Source organism: Coturnix japonica, chromosome 4 (genome assembly GCF_001577835.2).
Source record: "Coturnix japonica isolate 7356 chromosome 4, Coturnix japonica 2.1, whole genome shotgun sequence".
NCBI lineage: Eukaryota > Metazoa > Chordata > Aves > Galliformes > Phasianidae > Coturnix > Coturnix japonica.
Window position 1 is genome coordinate 59337477 of NC_029519.1, and position 19657 is coordinate 59357133.

At 43.2% G+C, this 19657-nt stretch overlaps 2 protein-coding genes across 5 annotated transcripts in view; one reads left to right on the forward strand and one right to left on the reverse strand.

The window, feature by feature from the left end:
- Window positions 1–13548, reverse strand: part of FIP1L1 (factor interacting with PAPOLA and CPSF1) — a 33266-nt gene extending 19718 nt beyond the window's left edge. Inside the window, exons 1-8 of one of the 3 annotated variants that reach the window (XM_015862274.2) lie at window positions 13248–13548; window positions 12502–12541; window positions 10423–10480; window positions 8232–8335; window positions 6030–6091; window positions 5347–5454; window positions 4150–4280; window positions 1939–2048 (exon numbers count right to left, since the gene is read on the reverse strand). In XM_015862274.2, coding sequence (XP_015717760.1) covers window positions 1939–2048; window positions 4150–4280; window positions 5347–5454; window positions 6030–6091; window positions 8232–8335; window positions 10423–10480; window positions 12502–12541; window positions 13248–13329 — 695 coding nt within the window. In that variant the 5' untranslated portion in view covers window positions 13330–13548. Of the gene's footprint in view, window positions 1–1938; window positions 2049–4149; window positions 4281–5346; window positions 5458–6029; window positions 6092–8231; window positions 8336–10422; window positions 10481–12501; window positions 12542–13247 lie in introns of all 3 variants that reach the window. The other 2 variants (XM_015862273.2, XM_015862275.2) reach the window with 2 other exon arrangements.
- Window positions 13549–16296: 2748 nt separating this feature from the next.
- SCFD2 (sec1 family domain containing 2) overlaps window positions 16297–19657 on the forward strand; it is a 160356-nt gene continuing 156995 nt past the window's right edge. The window contains exons 1-2 of one of the 2 annotated variants that reach the window (XM_015862316.2): window positions 16297–17070; window positions 19168–19336. In XM_015862316.2, the coding sequence (XP_015717802.1) occupies window positions 16329–17070; window positions 19168–19336 (911 nt within the window). In that variant the 5' untranslated portion in view covers window positions 16297–16328. The remainder of the gene's footprint in view (window positions 17071–19167; window positions 19337–19657) is intronic. The other variant, XM_015862315.2, reaches the window with a different exon arrangement.

Below are 19657 nucleotides of genomic sequence, written 5' to 3' on the forward strand. Positions count from 1 at the left end.
ATGTGTATGTTTGGTGGCCCTGCCAGGCAGGGGGGTTGGAACTACATGATCCTTGAGGTCCCTTCCAACCCGGGTCATTCTGTGATTCTGTGAATTCTTCTGGGGGATGGGAGCTCAATTTAAACCACTATCACACCTACCACATAAAAAAAAAAGTGAACACATAACTATATTAATGTTTGTTTATAAACAAACAAAAAAGCATAGCCCACTATTTGTGCTCTGACTTCCCAGTGGAGGGAAATATGTGATGCAATATCTCTGCATAAAATTATCCATGAAGTGATGACGCTGCAGCCCTGACTAGTAAATGGGGAATTAAAGCGCTAAATAAGGATCATGCCCTGATCCATTGTTTTCTTACTTGAATTTGGGTGACCTGGCCCTCATGTTTTATTCCTGAGACTTTCTGATGCCTGAACTGGCATTTCTGGAGGCAGTACTCATCTCTGAGGAGAGGCACTCTTTCTGGTGAGATAAATTGCCTCTTTCTGTGTCTCTAATAAGTTGTTTGTATTCCTCCTCTAGTTTCTAGCTCCTTACCAATTCCTACACCAACGTGACAGTTGCACCAGTTTTCCCTCTTTTACCAAATACATCAATTAGTACTAGAAGCAGAGTGACATTTTACTGCTACATGGGAAATGCTTCCAGCAATTTCATAACGATTTGCTATTGCAAATGCTTTATAGCATACAAGCAATTATTTTAAATTATCACAGAGCTGAACTGTTGAAAATACTTTAACTACCAAAAATAAAACTCTTCACTGAGGGAAAAAAATAACCTAATCCCATAAAACTCCACCTGGTTGTAAAGAGTAATATCATTTTTATAGAGAATAGTAACTGCTTTCTGGAGAATTCACTGAAGTAGAAGTATATAATACATGCAGTCAAGACACACTCAATACTGAGCTAGTTTCAGACTTCTGAGCAGATCATGTTCTTTCAAAATCTCTTCTGACCAGATGGTAGAAATCCTTTCTCTATGAAAGAATATATTTCGAGCCAACATATCCAAATGAGCAGATATTAAAAAAAAAAAAAAAAAAAAGGTAAAGAATTTAGCATTGCCATAGTAATAACTTAAACTGACAGTACTCAGCCTAAACATGTACACAATTGTCTAACAATTGGAATGCACAAGTGATATAATTGAAAAAATTCATTTTGTTTCCTCTTGAGCTACTTACTAAAAGTAAGTCAGTAGGCACTAATCTTTAACTGTTGCATACAAACTGTTCAACTTCCCTTGCCAATGACTTAATTTGCACAAAAACAGAACTCCCAAATCAGATCAGTCCACAACTAAAGCACAAGAATGGATTAATTCTCAGCCAAGTGCGAGGTAACAAAAAGCCATAGCTTTCAATTATGGACAACACTTTCTAAAGCCTGGGGCTGGAAAAGAAACTCTAGTAAGGAAATTATTCTCCCATTTCAAAGGAAAGGTAGTAAAATATTCAAATATGAAGAACCTAAAGCTATTTCACAGGAAGGCGGCAGGGTTACAGGAATCCTTCCAGGTCTTGAAGTCGTTGTTGCCCAATTCAGTTTTGGTTATCTAAAAAGGTGCGTTAGCTAGTACTCAATTAAAAACACTATCTACAGACATTTTGTTGGCAAATCTAATTCTACACAAACCATAGTGTCAATACATCAACATCTGGATTTTTCTACCTCCCCTGTTGCTTGGTCCTACTGATTTTTCCTCATACCTTCTACTTTCTCCATTCTGAAGCAACAAGAAGGTAATACAGCTTTCTTGCATAAAGGTGATTGAAAGCAAAAAGGGATTAGGATCATTTTTCCTATCACTTTAACCTATTACAGAAAAATACTCTGCTTTTTTTCTACAAAAATTGTGAACTTGAAGCACAGAGAGGTAACAGTGCAAAAAAGTTGTTTGGTCTTGAGTTACAACCATCTCACTGACCTGTTTGTTGGAATTCCTGATTTGAATAAGGCAGGAGGAGATGTGAAATCAGCTTTGGTCGACTGCACTGCCAACTCTTTCTCCAGATTTCCAGTTCTGCCCTGTTGTACCTTCAAAATAACATTTTACCATTAGTTTGTTTTACCATTAGATTAACCACAGAAATATAGTAACCCCAAAAGTCACAACACAGCACATAACCAACACAAAAATAAAGTCCAACTTTAATCTGATTTAAAAAGAACAACCACCACTACACAGCTAATGAAATTCTATATTCCATAAGAGTATACTATGTAAGCACTGTACTTAAAAATATAAGAAGGAAAGTGCCAGAGAACCATTTATTAGAAAAAAAAATAGTTGTAATATTTATTTTCAAAGTATTTGCTTTGGACATGAACAACAGATTCAACTGATTTTCCTGAAGAGTTTCATGTACAAACAAAATAATATCTGAATTTTTAAAGAAACTAAACGATTTAAACCAACAGCATCATAATCATAATAATAGAACTATCTTACACATTCGGCACCCAACAATAAACTACAAGACAATAAAGTGAATCTGTTGTGCGTCTTTTTTACTGAACTCAAGATCTAGTAACTACCCAATTTCCAAATCATACCAGGAACAGGCACCTGATAATACATGCTACGCAAACTTCACAAGAACAACGATGACAACAAATGCCAATTACAACATGGAGATCTAGCTAGTTAACTCATGGTATAACATCATATAGACTCCGTTCTCACAGCTTTTGTATGCAAGTGAAATACCAAGCTTTGGCAGAACCTCGTTTCTGATCATAGACATCTGTGTTCCAAACCCAGAAAAATGCATATAAGTATTTAAGGTTCCTTACAAACAGAATCAACTGTGTTATCTACAAATATGAAACCCTTATAATACCAAACAGAATATGCTGCATTTAAGTACTTAGCTGAAAAATTTACAAGACTTCTACTAATTAATGAGTAATTTGAAGATGTAGGAGACCCTTATCAGTTATAAAAGACTCAAACATTCCATGGAAACTAAGTGAGATTTTGTATTTCAGATAGGCTGAACGAATTATTAATATCACTGTTAAATAGTTATGGTTATTCCTTGTAAAATGTATGACAAACTCTCTCTTCAACTCTTACAACTCAGTTATTATCTCTACTGTTTGATGACTGGACCTCCAGAAACTCCAGAGATAGAAAAGGGTGAGTTTTGGCTTGGAATACTTCTCACTCTTCTTTGAAGGTAACAGTTCGAAAGTGTTTGACAGTATTATCAGTCACCAGCTACAACGGCAAACCATAACCCCCGCTGTCCTGCATTTCCACTACTCCATAGGACTATAATTCTGACAAATGAGGAGGGCAAGAAGCCCCAGGAGCTCCTGATTTGTTCTTGCTAAGATCATGTTAAAATGACTGGAAATCTGACGTAGCCTATGAGGGGAAACAAAAGATACCAAAAACACCTGTTGCTTCAGGTAAGTGTTACAGAATACAAATAAAAAGCTACAGAGCTACAAAAAAAACAAATAGGTCATAATTTACAAAAGCTCCTCAGCATATCTGCACACATTCTTCAATCTGCTAAATAAATGCATTACAACTGAAAATACATCATCACAAGAAATAAATGACAATTTGTTAGTATACCAGGCCACTAACTTACATGACTGCAAGGATGATGAACAAAGCAACACTTTTTAATTACTATTTTGCGGCATATGCAGGAAGTCATTGATGTAAGATGAAAGTTTGAAATAATGGTGGAGACTTTTCCAGTTGTCCTTCTACCAGTCTGTGTTGGCATGAGTAGCAATACTCAACACAAAATGAGAGCAACCAACCAAAGTTGACTAAAATTCACTTTAAAAAGATGGCCATTGAGAATCCCTGATGTTACTTTCATACCATTGTCTTCAACTTAAGTTAAGTAACACATTGCCCATTAAGATACCATGCAACTTTTAAAACATGGGCCACATGCTGAGTGATGGTACAGATGTCATTTATCTCTAGCCAGGCTGCGACGCTATCCACACAAAATGACAAAAAAACAACACAAGAACATTCTAGGTTCAGGAGTGGGCACTCAAGTGCAGACTATCAACAAATCCATTGACTGGGAAAAAACAAGCTTATGACACACAAGCAGCTTTACAGGGAGAATAGCATGTGGAACACCACAAAAGCAGTAATTACCGTTATTTTATTTGTGGCTGAGGTAACTGGTAAAATTTCAAGACCCATTCGTATTCTCTTCTGTTTTTCACAGTATGCTTTCCACGTATCTTCATTGAACCCATAGTTGAAATAATCAGATAGATCAGCCCCTATAAATAAAAAAGTGAAAGTTTTTAGGACACTGCAAAATTTACATTTTCTTCTTCACTGAACAGTTATCTCTATTTACAGCATCAGAATAGATTAGGTGCTGATCCAAAGCCACACTATTGACATCTACAAAGTCCTACATCTGAAAAGACAGAGGGCATGCATGGCTAAGATTGTAAGAATGTTAACACTGATACAGAAAGAGTATCTTGCCCAGCATCCTGCCTCGAGGATCAAGAATGGATACCTGCAGAATATCGTATTATAATCCCTGTATTTTTGTAATAGGATAAATGTTAAGATTTATCATTTTGCTGTATGTCCAAGGAAGAATTACTCTCCACCACATGCTCTGCTTTGACTCTTTGTTTTACCAACTCCTAGTTTATTGATGCCATTAAGTACTTATGTTGTAAGAGAGACTGGACGTACTCAAATGTTCAAACATCAGAATGTTACCAATCTATTTTTTCCACTTTTTAATGCTACTTGCACTACCAAAGCAGTATACAAACACTCAAATAAACTGCCAATAAAAAAATGAACCACCACAAAACCATCAGTATTAGATAAGTCTGACCAAATAACTCAAACCACACATACAGAAGATTGACAGAAAGCCCACATGGTACTGGCATCTTCAAGGCTCAAAATAGTCTGCATGAACATAAATAAGCACAAGCAATTACATTTCCCTGCACTTCTTCCTTGAACCTGATAGAAATATTTTACTTCCTGCTTCACCTTCTATAATATGGTGCAGACCAAGGGCAGTAACCTCCCTAGACACAGTTTTCCAAGGAGATTTCAGGATATACATTATTATTATTATTACTTTTAAAATACCAGTGTCTTTTTTCTGATACATGTGTGGGATGCAGACTAAGAAACAGGGCACATCCTGCTTCATGGGACAACAGAAAGGCAACAAGTAACTTACCTCCATACTGTACAGTACCTTCTAGCTATTAGGGTAGAAAAATGTCTACTTGCAGTAAATAGGAATCACTATTAAAATAATCTCCTAAATACCTACATACTAGTTAATGAAAATCAAAAAATTACCTGGTTTTCTCCAAGGTTTATCTTCAAAAGAATCTAGATCTACTTCCAGAAGTGGCACACCATTAATACTTCCTGGCGCATCCAAATCCACCCCTTTAACTTTTACACCTGCTAAGAAAAGTCAGAAAAATTGAGCTTTTTCTCTCTGCTAAGGAGAGTTTCAATAGTTGTGACATACTTAATAAATAAATAAATAAAAATTAAACAAACAAAACAGATTTGTTTTAAGCACGAACTTTTGGAAAATTCACCCAAGAGAACTATATGCTTTTAGGACCTCCAATGTCCCTTATGCATCAAAATCCCTTTCCATGTAAAGCCATATCACAGAATCACAGAATTGTAGGGGTTGGAAGGGACCTCTAGAGATCATCGAGTCCAACCCCCCTGCCAAAGCAGGTTCCCTACACCATGTCGCACAGGTAGGTGTCCAGTCGGGTCTTGAATATCTCCAGAGATATGGATAGATATGGACAAACGTATTTCAACAAGAAAACAAGAATGAAATAGATGACTATTCAAACAACCCATTCATTTTTCTAATTAACTGACATTAGACTGGAACTTTTTGCAAGAGCTCTCTATCTGAAAATGCAGGCTAAAGAAGCATACACAAGCACATGCTATACACTGTTATGGAAATTTTTGCAATTTTATTAAAGCTATTTAGTAAACTTCCTTACCAGAAGATCCATAAACTCGTCCTCCTGTCTTAATATTGAGGTTCACAGGTGCTGCTCCATAACTTAAAGAAATTTTAAAAAGTGAGTTAGACAGAAAAAAACTCTAAAATGGAAGAAAACACAAAACAACAGATAGCTAGATCCAGAAACAAACTGGACCCAGGCTCAATCGCCATCCTGAATCTCTAGCTTTCCAAGCTGGCAACTGTAAAAATAGAGAGATCAGCCTAGGAGCAAGAGAGAGTACCTTTCTATGCTCAGTAGCAACTCCTCCAACTAATAAACAGTTGTGAAGCAAGTTCCAGTCACTCTTCCTGAGTTGAAAGGTTAAAGACCTTGATAGAAAGAAAAATGAACAGGACCAGAAGGAGAGAAAAAGGAAAAACAAAATTCATTTAGGGATACAGAAGACACTCTGGGGATGAGGGCAAAAGCAAGATAAAGGAAAGAGGTTTTAGACATATCCTTTTGCTGCTTTTATTATAATTCCATTTATTCTCTGTACAGAAATGGAAAATAGAAGCGTTTCTTTGAAATGACTGAAAGGCTGTTTCAGTGCGCTTTTAGCAATTACCTATCCTTGTGACCAGCAGAAAAATACACGCAATTTCATCTTCTAAAATACCTAAGAGCTTTGATCATAAAAATGCATTCTGACATTTAGACAGTGAATTAACAGCTTTAGAATTACAGTATTATTTACCTGGAACAGTAAGAGCTAACTTTCACAAACACTTGTGTGCAAAGTAGCTTATCCTCATAGGTGGTATCAGCGCACAAACATATTAAACTATGTACTATTTTCTACTTATATGTTAAAGTACTGGTTCCATGTCATTTCTTCATACAAAATCATGCAGCAGAGTAGAAAACTGACACAGAGCATTCATCCTTATCTCCCATGCTGTATTTGTGCATGACTTTCTCAAATCTTTTCATTTATTTACTTTTTTACTCTCTTCAAAACTGTGATAAACAACTATAAGAAAATAGGTTATATGTATGAAGGAACTTGCTATGAAGTTAAAATGAACAGTGCTGAGCTTGGTTTAGAAGATTGCCCTTCCATGAACTTTCTGCCCAACTTGCCCAGAAGTGATTTTACACAGAACAGTTACTTTTATATAAAACTTTCTACTCTAATTAGATTTAGAAGCATTTGCTTATTGTTTCTGCATTCATCGAATGAGCATCAGTAAATTCACCAAGAATATAAATCCAGCTTTGCTTTATTCTCACAGAATTTGAGGTCAGTGTCCATACCACAGGCATACTGCAAGTTATTGAAAACATATGAAGTACTAAAAGAATTGCTATTTTTGACATTACTTTGACTTGCGTAGATACTTTAGGATATAAAGTGCTGGAAAGGATATTTTGTTTAAAAAACTTACAAATTCTAAAGCTAGGGATATAACAACATACGTGAGTCAGACCTATTTGCATGCCTACTGGAATTCTAACTTAAAAGACAAGCTAATAACTTGTAATGAGCATAAGAACGCTAGGATTGCCAATACAAACAAAGCATACAACTTCCCTCAGAAAAACTCTATGTAACAAAATATACTATTTCATTATTTTGGATAAAATTAAAACTTTTCAAAAGCATTCAATGAAAAAATAAACCCTTTATGAGCAGAAAAAAACAACACGAGGTAACAGCAGTTACTGTATGGTACAAATCTCTAAACCGTGATCAAAAGAAATCATCCCCAGAGATTGGCTGCTGCATCCTAAAGTACATTAAAATCTTTAAGAGCATCAGTAGAAATTGAAACTACAGAGTTCTTATTTGAAGTGTTTCCATGACAAATAATACCCGGGACAAATGTATCTACTGTTCTCTGTGCTTACATCGTTCACAACAAAAATAAAAACGTCACAAATATGAGCCAAAAAACATCATGTAATATAGCTCTTCCATAACACAGAACTCTTTAATTTACAAACATTCAGTGCAATTATTTCTCAAAATCTGAAAAAACCAACCTCATAAAGTGGCTCTTCCTTTATATTTCATTTATTTCACTTTTTTCTTATTCCAAGTCATTACATCACTAGAAACATTTTATTAAAGAAGAAAAAACAAAATAAGGCCACCTATGCATACAATCTGATATTGACAGGTATTAAAACTTGAATTAATAACAAAATGCAATCTTAAAACTTTCTCCCAGTTAGTATTTTTAGATAACTTACCTAAACTGTGGAGCTCCTGTTTTAATATCTCCTATGGTGACTTGAACATCATCTTCATCATCATCGCTATCACTATCGCTGTCATCCTCAGCCTCAGTCGCCTTCTACAAAAGAAAAGGTCACAATCTACAATGAAAAAATAATCCAGACAAAAGTACCTATTCTGGATATCTTTAACAAAAGAAAATTGTTTCTCAGATGTCAGAATTGAGTAGCAAGAACTGAATATGTTCTTCAGTTTCAGTGTTATCAATCTTGGAATAATATTGAAAATACCTGGATCAAAATAGAGAAGTATTTTTAGTATTAAGTTTCTGTCTCTGAAACATGACATTTCCAAGATAGGCATAAAACATTTTCCACTATCCAGTATTTTCTTCTCCCTCCCTATCTCATTTATACCAGTTCTGCTGCAGTCACTCAGGAAAGAGCCAGAAGATACATGACACCAGCTTCTTGCCATCTCAGTTATATACCCAGAGCAACTCAAAACACTTTTTCAATCATAGATGAACACTGCTCTTCAGGTAAAGTTATTCAATTCATAAACTAGTAAACCTCAAATAAATCAAATACTTGAGACTTTTATTGAACAGGCTGGAAAAAAGCAACACCACAAAACAGCTACAAGAGTACACTGCATTCTGTTCTGTCCCATGGCTTTCAAGCTTGCTGGTAAATAAAAACAGTCATACCAGTTCATACCGACAGTTCATCCAGCCCCACGTTTTGATGTGGGTTTGTTTTTGTTTTTTCAGAAAAAAGGGACTGTAAGAACTCAATTCCTACTTACAGCCATTATACGTGATTTGCTAACTTCTATTCTGCCTTACATATGCCTTCCTCCCAGGCTGAGAAGCCCTTGCCTACTCAGTTATTTGTTACTGGAAGCAACCTGCATTGCTCTTGTTGTGCTTCTCTCAACTTTCTTCAGTGGAAGTAAAGCCTTCAAGGTGCGAGAGGAATAGAACTGCACACAGAATTTGAGGTCTAACAGAAACAAACTAACACAGTGGCAAAATAGCCTTCTGTTTGGTCTGCTAATCACTATCTGCTACATTCCCAAATTTGACTGCTTTCTAGACTCCAGCGAAGTGTTAAAATTACATTTTCATGGACCTTTCAACATAGCTGAGCAGCTTCCTCGTAAGTGGTAATGATCAGCTCAGAAACCATCATTTATTTGCAAGCTGTTTTTCACCCATGAACATTTCTTCTACACAGAATTTCATCAACCATTTATCAACCACACAGTCCCCTGTAGAAAGTCGTATATTTAATAACTCTGTAACTTGCACAACTTAACCACTTTTCCAGGTAATTTATAACCATACTGAATAGCACAGGCTCTGTACAACACTCTAGAGAAACACCAATGGAGGTGATCTTCAACCACCACCATGAAAACGGAACCTTTACTTCTGCACTGTTTTCTCTCTTCTGCACATTGATTATCCATGCCATTCCTTTGCTTTCTAAATATCCTTTAATGAAGAACTTCTTCCAGACTTTTCTGATTAACCAGACTATGCCACTCTGCATACTTGCAGAATCCTTCAGCAAGACACTAAACGTACTGAAACCAAGTTGGTTAGCCTGCAGTTATCCAAGTGCAGTCGAGCTCTGGTCCTTATCTAACTTGCCTGGTACATTAACTAGACCAAAATTAGCAGCTGCATGGAAGATAAGAGGTTAGAGTGCAGTTCATTCTTGCTGTACAGCATTAACATAATGTATTTAATAACTAAGAGTCAAATCAAGGCAGAAAAACCCTCAATTATTTTAATCAAAATAGAACTTCTGCAAATGACAGCTGATGATGGAAGACAGTCTTTCAGTGCCCCACTGTCAAGAGAAACAAGTTCACCAATTACTACTTCTCCATAGAAAAGCCACAAACCATTCCCATTCATGGTAAACTGCAGCCATCCATCAGCACTGCAACTGTAAACCTCATTTATAAGTACTATTTATTTATTGTCTGTAAGTTAGTTTTAAGAAGTGGAATGCAGCTGGAAATAGAGTTTCCTAGTCTTTATTGTTAATGCAGATATCATCAAACACCATCTGCAAAAGTCAAAGGTGTACAATTATGGATGAGTTCATTTGATTTTAATTCCAAGCTAAATTACAATTAGTCAATAAATCAAAACAAATTAAAGCAGTATTTCAAAAGCACATTTAAAAGTACCGTTTTCACAACGCCATTTTCTGCAGCCTCCTCTTCGTTTCCAGGTGGGGGTGGAGCACTTAAGCAAAAACAAATAGGGAGAAAAATGAAACTAGTTATTTAGGCACATGTTATCCCAGACATCAGCTAATGCTGAATAAAGCACCAATATATCATTCCAGAGAGCAGAAAAAGTCTGACTTACCTTGTACATGAAATTGGGAAAAAAAAATAATAACTTTCTGACTTTACAGAATAGAAACTGGAAGGCAGAATGATTTCCATTTGCTTGCAAAACACCCACTAGTGAGTACTGCACCAAAGCCCAACCCAGTGCAAGTCTGGCCCTGGGATTCAAGCTTTACTATTTAACTGCACGACCCAGTAAAATGATATAACATCTACAGAATCTGGATAAAACTTCACTGGTAAGAATGACAAAACTGAAAGCTGAGGGAACAAAACTTTAACAGGAAAACTGTTGCCGTGTCTCCAGACACAACCCATAAGAAACGCAAGCAACTATTTGTTCCTCTTTTCAGTCCCAAGCTACATACTGAGGCAGCTAACAGCCAAGTCAAGGTCCAAATAACCAGAATTTAGAATAAGACACCACTATAGATCATTTTGTTTGCCATACAATTAATTTTCTTAATCAACAGTCCTACTGACAAAAGGTGTTAGATCAAGAAAAGATAACCAAGCACAAAGAACCAATTGATATGGGATAGGTTCCAAATAGAACCAAATAATTCTGGGATAGACATGATCCAGGGCAGATATAATGGAGGTAAACAAACAGATAATAACTCTTTATTTCTTATACAACAGTAATCAATGGGAATCAAACAACTCTATCTACTTGCAGCTTCAAAATGGTCTTGCATGCAGTCTGCTAGTAGGAGGCATTACTGCTATAAGGTAAGTGCCTGTCAACGTTTTCCTTCGGTTCAAAAACAAGCAACTGAGCAAACCTGTGGATACAAAGTCCACCAAGGATGACTAAACTTGACAGTTCTCTGTTGATTACTAAACTCAACAGTCCTCTATTGCGAAAAATTTCTGGAGACTACAAGAGGCATTCATGGAAAATAACAATGCGCACACTCTTCCACCAGCTTCCCCTTTATTTACCTAATTTTAACTTCACAATCAATAGTTTCCATCATTTATCAACTGTGAAATTGATAAATTTAGTGTGAAATGCTAACTTCATTTCAGTGGGTTCTTGCTACCAACTGCTGCCAACATAGACAAGTTTTCAAGGAAACTTTGTGCTTTCGCTTACACAGTTCCTCATAAGTCATTTGGGCTTCCAAATCTTTCTCAAGCAAAGACTTGCCTACCAATCAAAAACATGTTATAGAATTAGCACATCTAACTGGATGGTCTTTCAATACCTGAAGGGAACTTACTCCCAGGAGGGGAGTAAACTCTTCAAAAGGGCTGACAATAGCAGGACATGGGGAAATGGTTTTAAGTTGAAAGAGGGAAGATTTAGGTTGGATGTTAGGGGGAAGTTCTTTACTAGGAGAGTGGTTAGGCCCTGGAACAGGCTGCCCAGGGAGGCTGTGGATGCCCCGTCCTTGGAGGTGTTCAAGACCAGGTTGGACGGGGCCCTGGGCAACCTGATCTAGTAAAGGTGTATGTTTGGTGGCCCTGCCAGGCAGGGGGGTTGGAACTTCAAGATCCTTGAGGTCCCTTCAAACCCGGGTCATTCTGTGATTCTGTGATGGTAAATCTCACTGCTTCCTTGTATTCCTTTCTGTCTACACTAAAACCTTTTTGGAGCAGACTGAGGGCATTTTATTCTGAAACATTTAGAAATGGGCAATGATAACCAAACCAAAAGATCTGCTGGCATTTCACAAAGAGGTATGGAACTCCACACAACTTTCATATTCAAACATCACAGTTTCCCAGGTAAAATGTTCTATGCCACGTCATTCTAGCAGGTAAACACTGTCTATGCTCAGGGTATTTTCAAAGACACCACTGTGAGTGTTCATATATTATGGAGCAGCAGCTGGGAATACAAATATTGTGGATATAATTCACATACAGTCTCACTGCAGGACTCCCAGCAGCCAACACACTCACCTAGTTTTTTCTTCTTCTGGCCTCTCTGCTTCATTTTCATCTGCAAGAAACGAGACACGCAGCAGATATGAATAATACCCCCTGACTTACACCTGCTGCCAGAGAACTCTGCAGTTTGCCATCCGCAACACAAAATCTTTTCATGACGTTACACAAGCAGCTGAACAGAACTCTGAACCACGCAGCGCTCCGCACTGACAGCTCCACCACAGCGTCAGGGTTTAGTTTCTGGGTTTTACGAGAGTTTGAACACAAAGTCCTTGAAGTTGCAAACAAAGTTACAGAGCAGAGTTCGGGCCTACTCGGCACGTGACGCTGGGCCACGTTGGGGCACCGGGCCGTGCGAGGAAAGACCGGGCTCCAGGTGCGCGGGGCCAGGAAGCACGCGGCGTGGCCCAGCACGGCCCAGCCTACGGGACACGGGGTCGAAAGGCCTCGGAGCCGGGATCCGCCGGGGGAGGTGGCCCCGGAACCGCCACCACGTCGGCGAGGAGGGGGCCGCGCGACTCGTGGCGGCGGAGGGCCGGCCCAGAGGAGGGGACTGAACGGCGGCGGGGGTGGCGGGGCCGCGGGGACCCTTTAAACGGGCGGCGGGTAGAAGCGGGCCGCGCCCAGCGGCCTGGTGGGGTGAGGCGGAGCACGCCGCGGCCTACCCCTTCCCGTACCCCTCGGGGCGGCGGGGCAGAGCCGGGCTGGCGCCGGGCTGCGGGAAGGGGGCTGGGGACGGGGTTCCGGGGTGCGCGTACCGCCATAGAGCCACTCTTCTTCCTCGTCCCCGGCGGCCCCGCCGAGGTCCGCCGACAGCCGCTCCACCTCGCCGGTAGACATGGCCGCCTCCTGCGGGACGCCGGCGGCCGGGCCGGGCTCCGCGGCCTCTTTCCCGTTCGGCGGCCCCACCTCTCCGGGCCTCCGCGGGTACCTCGGGCGGCAGACGGGCAGCGCGATCACCGCCGGGCCCTGCCCCGCCGACCCGCTCTCCGAGGAACCGCCGCCGCCTGCTCGGCGCTTCCCCTCCCCCGCCGAGTGAGTGACACGCACAGGAAGCGGGCCCGGCCCGGCCCCGCGGCGCCCTGGGCACGGGCACGCGGGGGGCGGCCCGGCGGCACCCGGACGGAACGGGGCGGCACAGCGCGCAGCACGGGGACCGCGGTGCGAGTCGTGCCCGGCCGCTCCCCTCCAGTCCCCGGCTCACCTGGATTCTGCCGGCCCGACGGCCGCCCTCCGTGCTGCGGGCTGCCCCTCGCTTCTCGGTGTCCGTGCGCCTCTGCAGCCCCAGGTGCCCGGCTGTCCCACCGGGACGCAGCGTGCCAGCTTCAGCGACACCATCAGAAGGACTCGGCCGAGCATCCATGCAGCCCAGCATCCCGCTTCTACTGGCGGCTGATGGCAGCTGCCAGGGGGAACGCAACCGCAGGATCAACGCAGCGCTGCCTGTGCTGTGCTGTGCTGTGCTGTGCTGTGCTGTGCTGTGCTGTGCTGTGCTGTGCTGTGCTGTGCTGCCTCCACGCTCGGCTCAGGGGCTCTCTCAGCTGGAGGCAGTGTTTTAGGCTCAGCAGCGGGAAGCAGCGAGTCATTTTTATTGATGTTCTCGCTTCTTGGCCGTGAACGCTGCTTAACGACAGCATGTTTCCTTATCAAATTGAAGTACCAACATCTGTGAAAACAAGTTTTGACCACTCGTGTGTACACACGGAGCGTTCAGCACCTTGAGATGGCTGTGAAGCCTGAAAAAAAGTCCCTTTTCATGGTGAAAAAATAGAAGAGAGGGCTCAACTGTGTCATAAGCATTGCACAGCTCGGGGTGGTGCAGCCTGTTCTTCAAGTTGCACTGAGACAACAGAGAAACGTTTGGAAGTTGTATTATCCCAAGCAGCTTGACTAGTGAAGCTGCACTACAAGCCCAAGTCCTGACAACTGCTCCAGTCCTCTTCCACTACCAGGCATTTCCTTTGCCACTTTTGGCCATGGTTGAACAAAGGGGATCGCTGCCGGGCTGGATGTCCTTCTAACTTCTGCCCTATGTGGTAAAATCTCCCATCAGTCCCAGACTTTGGAAGGAACCTTGCTGATTCTCCTTACTGCTGCACGGGACAACAGCAGCTGGGGCCTAAAACAAGGCTTAACCCAAGGACCCACATAGTTTGAGGACAATTTGAGGAAAGAAGAAAGCCTCTGAGCTGCACAGACATCTTGACTCACTGGTTACATACCAGAAACTCATAACAAGACTTCAGGTTCACAGGAAGACGTTAAAACAGATTTATTTATTTTTTTCTATTACAGGTGTAAATTTAAACATGTGATAAAATAAGCCATTAAACTATTAAACATGTATTTGTTTTGTAGCATAACCGCTATGCTTTATGCTTCATTTTGTCTTCTGGGCAGTAATCTTTCTCTTGACACTGGCACATGTAGAACTTGTTGCAATCTATAGGCTACATTTAAAGTAAAAAAAGCAAAATATTGAGCTTTCATCTGTAGCACTCAGGCATGAAGTGAGTGCTTAGAGATGCATCATCTCCAGGATCATTCAGTCTGGGAGGAGGGTGCTTCTGCCTGTCTAGAAACCCAGGGGCACAGTGGTTATCCATCCACAATCCCTTCTTAGCAATCATTTTTCAAATCAAAATGGTCCAGAAATCTATTAGATTACATATTTTTACCATAATAAAGTTGTATGGCCTAAGTGGGTTTGGAACAGTACATAGGTAAGTCTTATGATTTTACCTGAGCTGTGATGCTCAGTGTTATGAAGTCAGCTGATCTAGCTAGAGACTTAAGACCAGTTAAGACAGTGAGTGAACTAACAGCAGGGAGAGGGAGGTGATCGTCCCCTTCTACTTGGCTCTTGTGAGGCCCCATCTGGATCCAGGCCTGGGGCCCCCAGCATAGGAAGGACATGGAGCTCTTGGAGGAGGGCTGCTAAGATGATCAGAGGGCTGGAGCACCTCTCCTATGAGGAAAGGTTGAGGGAACTGGGATTGTTTAGCTTAGAGAAGGCTCTGGGGAGACCTCATTGTGGCCTTCCAGTACTTGAAGGGAGCACATAAACAGGAGGGGGAAATGGCTGTTTACAAGGGTGGATTGTGATAAGACAAGGGGGAATGGTTTAAAAGTGAGACAGAGGAGGTTTAGGTTAGATATTAGGAGGCAGTTTTTCACACAGAGGGTGGTGACACACTGGAACAGGTTGCCCAAGGAGGTTGTGGATGCCCCATCCCTGGAGGCATTCAAGGCCAGGCTGGATGTGGCTCTGGGCAGCTTGGGCTGCTGGTTGATGACTCTGCACATAGCAGGGGGTTGAAACTCGATGATCACCGTGGTCCTTTTCAACCCTGGCCATTCAGCCACACGCTGAATTGCTTTAATATTCACCAGCAGCAAGACTTGAGGCAGCTCCCAGCCTTGGCAGTAAAGCACATCGGACAAAACGTGTGTTGTCCCTGCTGGTTCTGGCTGGGCTGTAGACTGCGGAGCAGCTCACAACAAACTGCAGACGCCAGAAAGCGGCCACGCTACATCTTGTGCTGTGACAGCACGGCCAGCCCTGCCGCAGTTACTCAGCACAGCCTCACCGCGCAGCTGCCACAGTCCGGGAGCGAGCCCCAGCGCACGGTAACGCTGTAGGAAAGCACACGGAGCAGCGGCAGGGCTACCAGGGGCACCAAGAGAGATCACCGGGCCGCTTCTCCCCATCTCCGCTTCAAACCGCTCCCCGTCCCGCCCTCCGTCGCGCAGCCCATGGCCGTCCTGCACGTCAGCTCACGGCGCCGGCGGCGCGCGGGGCACGTGTCGGTGTTGTGGCTGTGGGTGTCCCCGCCGTCATGGCGGCTCCCGGTGCGGTGCCGGCGTTGCCGCGCGTGTCCCGCCAGGCCTGGGAGCCCGTGTTGGCCCGAGCGCGCCGTGCCGTCGTTTTCCTGGACGCGGCGGCGGCCGAGGCGCTGCACTGGGCTGCCGGCGGTGCGGGCGAGCTGCTGGCGGCGGGGGCTCTGGCCGTCAGGCCGCTGCTCGCTGACCATGTTCCGGCGGGGGCCGAGCGCGCCGTGTTCGTGCTGAGCGGGCCGCTGCGGGGCGGGGCGGCCGCCGCCGTGCGCGCCGTGCTGGGAGCGGGCGGAGTGCGGAGCTGCGCGCTGCTGTGCGGGGAGCCGGAGGGCGGCGGGCACGGAGAGACGGAGGAAACGCTGCGCCGCTGGATGGGCGAGAGCGGCCGGGCCGAGGTGCTGCCGCGGGGGCCGCCGCTCCTCGCCCCGCTGTCGGCCGAGCTCGGCCTCCTGCCCGCCCTGGCCGGCCTCGTCCCGCCCCCCGGCTGCCCTCGGCCCGGCGGCCCCGCGGAACCGGGGCTGGGCGCGCTGCCCGCCGCGCTGCGGGACGCCGTGCGGGGCGTGGTGGCTGAACTCGACGCCCTGTTCGGCGCCATGGGGCTGCGCGAGGAATGCTTCGCCGTGGGTCCCTTCAGCAGGGTGCTGGCCGCAGAGCTGGCCGCTTTCACCCCGGCCAGGAACAGGAGGAGGGCGGCTGCCAACAGGGCCTCCGTCGTGTTCGTGGACAGAACGCTGGACCTCGCCGGTAAGAAGGCACTGCTGTCATCTCATGGGCCCGGCTCACCCCACGGAAAGGCTTTAAGGAGTTGCAGCGGGCCTCGTGATGCCCGTGGCATCGTGGCATTGGCTGCTACAGCAGGTTGTGTAAAACAAGAGCGAAGCAGAAAGCACTGTTGGTGTACACGTGGCTTTAATTCTGGCCCTTCCCCTCTGCTGCAAACAAGCAACATACACCTGTACATACACTTAGCTATACTTCATATACCTCAAAGTGTTTCTGTATTTGTTTGTATATATACAAAATACTTTGCATCAATCAGTGATGCATTGATACAGAAATATTTTGCATCACTCAATGAGGCAGTATAGCATAAAGGCACGTGGCTGGCATCTTTGAGTTGGAAAACGTTTTAGTACAGAACAGTTTGTACAACATTTTCTAAAGAGCAAATGAGCACAAGGATGAAACATACAATGAATTTAATACTTGCACATAATGCAGAGCTAATGCAAAACTTAAGAAGTGTAGAGTGACGTAAGAAGCTGCTGAGGAGCTGCTGGGAAGATAATGTCTGCCTAGTCCTGAAACTAGGCTGAGCCTGGTGAATAAATTAGTCCTTCATACTGGTGAGATGTGATATCAAAAGGGCAGAAAGGTGAAGCATGCAGTTCTAGCAAGGTGTAGGGTCAGTGACTTGGGAGAAACTTGTATCACGCTCTTGCTTGTGAAATAGTCATGTTTCAGAGGAAACAGTGAGCCCATAGAATAGTTGATGTAGAAGCAGCAGCATTCACTTCCAGCATCACACTGCTGATGGACCTGCTGATGCTGCAGTGTGTGGGGACTAGTCCCATTTGCATTGTCTGTAGTCAATAATGCAGGTCATGATATTGGTACCTGGCTTCTAGCAAGCCCATGGCATGTTGGATCTGCAGCACACCTATTCTTGAAATGTCTTTTCTCCCATATTGTTTTTCTGTGACCTTGTGCTGTGGTGGGTTCACAGTTATTGGCTGTATGCTGAAGAGCAGTTATGGCGCTGGGTGTTTGATGCTTTGTAGTGCTTGGGAAGTTTGCTGGGAAGACTGCAGGGCAGTAAACATATGTAGAGTCTTGCAATGAAATTGTTATAAGTGTTTCACTGCTTCCCACCTCAAACCTGAACAAGGTTTGGAACTGGGACTAATATTATGTGCAGCAGTTAAAACAGTGAGTGTTAAGAAGGCTTGGTAGTAGGCACAAGGGCTGCCTTGCTTACTGTTCTGGTTCATTCTGCTGTGTATTTAAACTTTGATTGAAGGAAAAGCCCATGGCTTTGAATGAACCATAGAAGTTAGCTGCATGAATTGTAGACTAGAGAACAGTGCATTTGTAGGAGAACTACTCATGTGTGGTGACTGATTTCAGTTTTCCCATGGTTGTTCCCGTGATGTAAAGGAGCAGCAATTGCACCTTGAATCTGCTCCTTTTGTATGCCGCTCCAACACTGGCTCATGGAATTCAATCTGTCAGCTGCCATGAGCATGTTTTACAGCATGGATACCTGGCTCCTGCCTTTCAGGGGTGGGTTCAGAAGTCCCTCTTCCTATTTCTCTGGATAAAGCCAGAAGGAAAGTATTGCCCTCAACACTGATGTCCAGCCCAGTGAGAGTCAGTGGGCCATGGCTAGATAAAGTTGCAGAGTACAAGTTCTTGTACTTGCTCCTGACTTAAAGGCAGTGAAGTTCCTGGTTTCCTTCTCCATCTTCTTCATCTTTAGTGTGCATTATGTTTTTCTCTTTGGGCTTGACAAGAGTTCGGAGTTGGTGAACAGAAAGTAGAACATGTTTATTCAGGAGAATTGAAGAAAAGGTGACAACTGGAACTGACAGTATGTAATGTAGCCAGATTGATATACACTGTGTAACTTGGTCTGTCTTAGTTGTTTCATATTGTCTTTACCTAAGCTGCCTTCAATCCACATAGGAGAGAGGACCATGTTGTTGATACTTGCTTTAATATTATGTCAGCCTGCCTGTATAGCTTCATATACAACTTGCACTCAATTCCTTCTGTTGTTGTTTTTGGTTTTTCTTCTTTGTTTCTAGTTGTGTCATTTTGGGGGGCTCTTTTTCTTCACAGGAGCAGTTGGTCATCATGGTGACAGTCTTGCAGAGAAGATACTTGCTGTGCTTCCCAAGCTTCCTGGCCACAAGACGGATGTGATGGTTAATATGGTGGAACTTACTGCGCTGCAGACTCCAGACGACGCTTGCAGTATTATAGCACCTGGCTGCTTAGCACAACCAAAGTAAACATGCTTTTTTTTTCCCCCCCTTTCTTTCTTTAGTTTTAAGATGTTGAGTATGTTTGCTATTTAAACAAATGAAAAACAACTTCATAGCAGAAACCCATCTGGTCCTAATTCTGCAGGAATATAACCTGTTTCTATGTGTGCATTATGTGAGTGGGCAAGATAAGACTCTCAAACATGTGAGATTTTTCTGGGCATGTTTAGACTTTGGTTGTTTAAACTGCTATGATTGCTATGGTAGATTAAACTAGAAATTCATCCCTGTGACTTTTATTTTTCTGCTTAAGTAACAGGCCATATGAATGGGTAGGTCTTAAG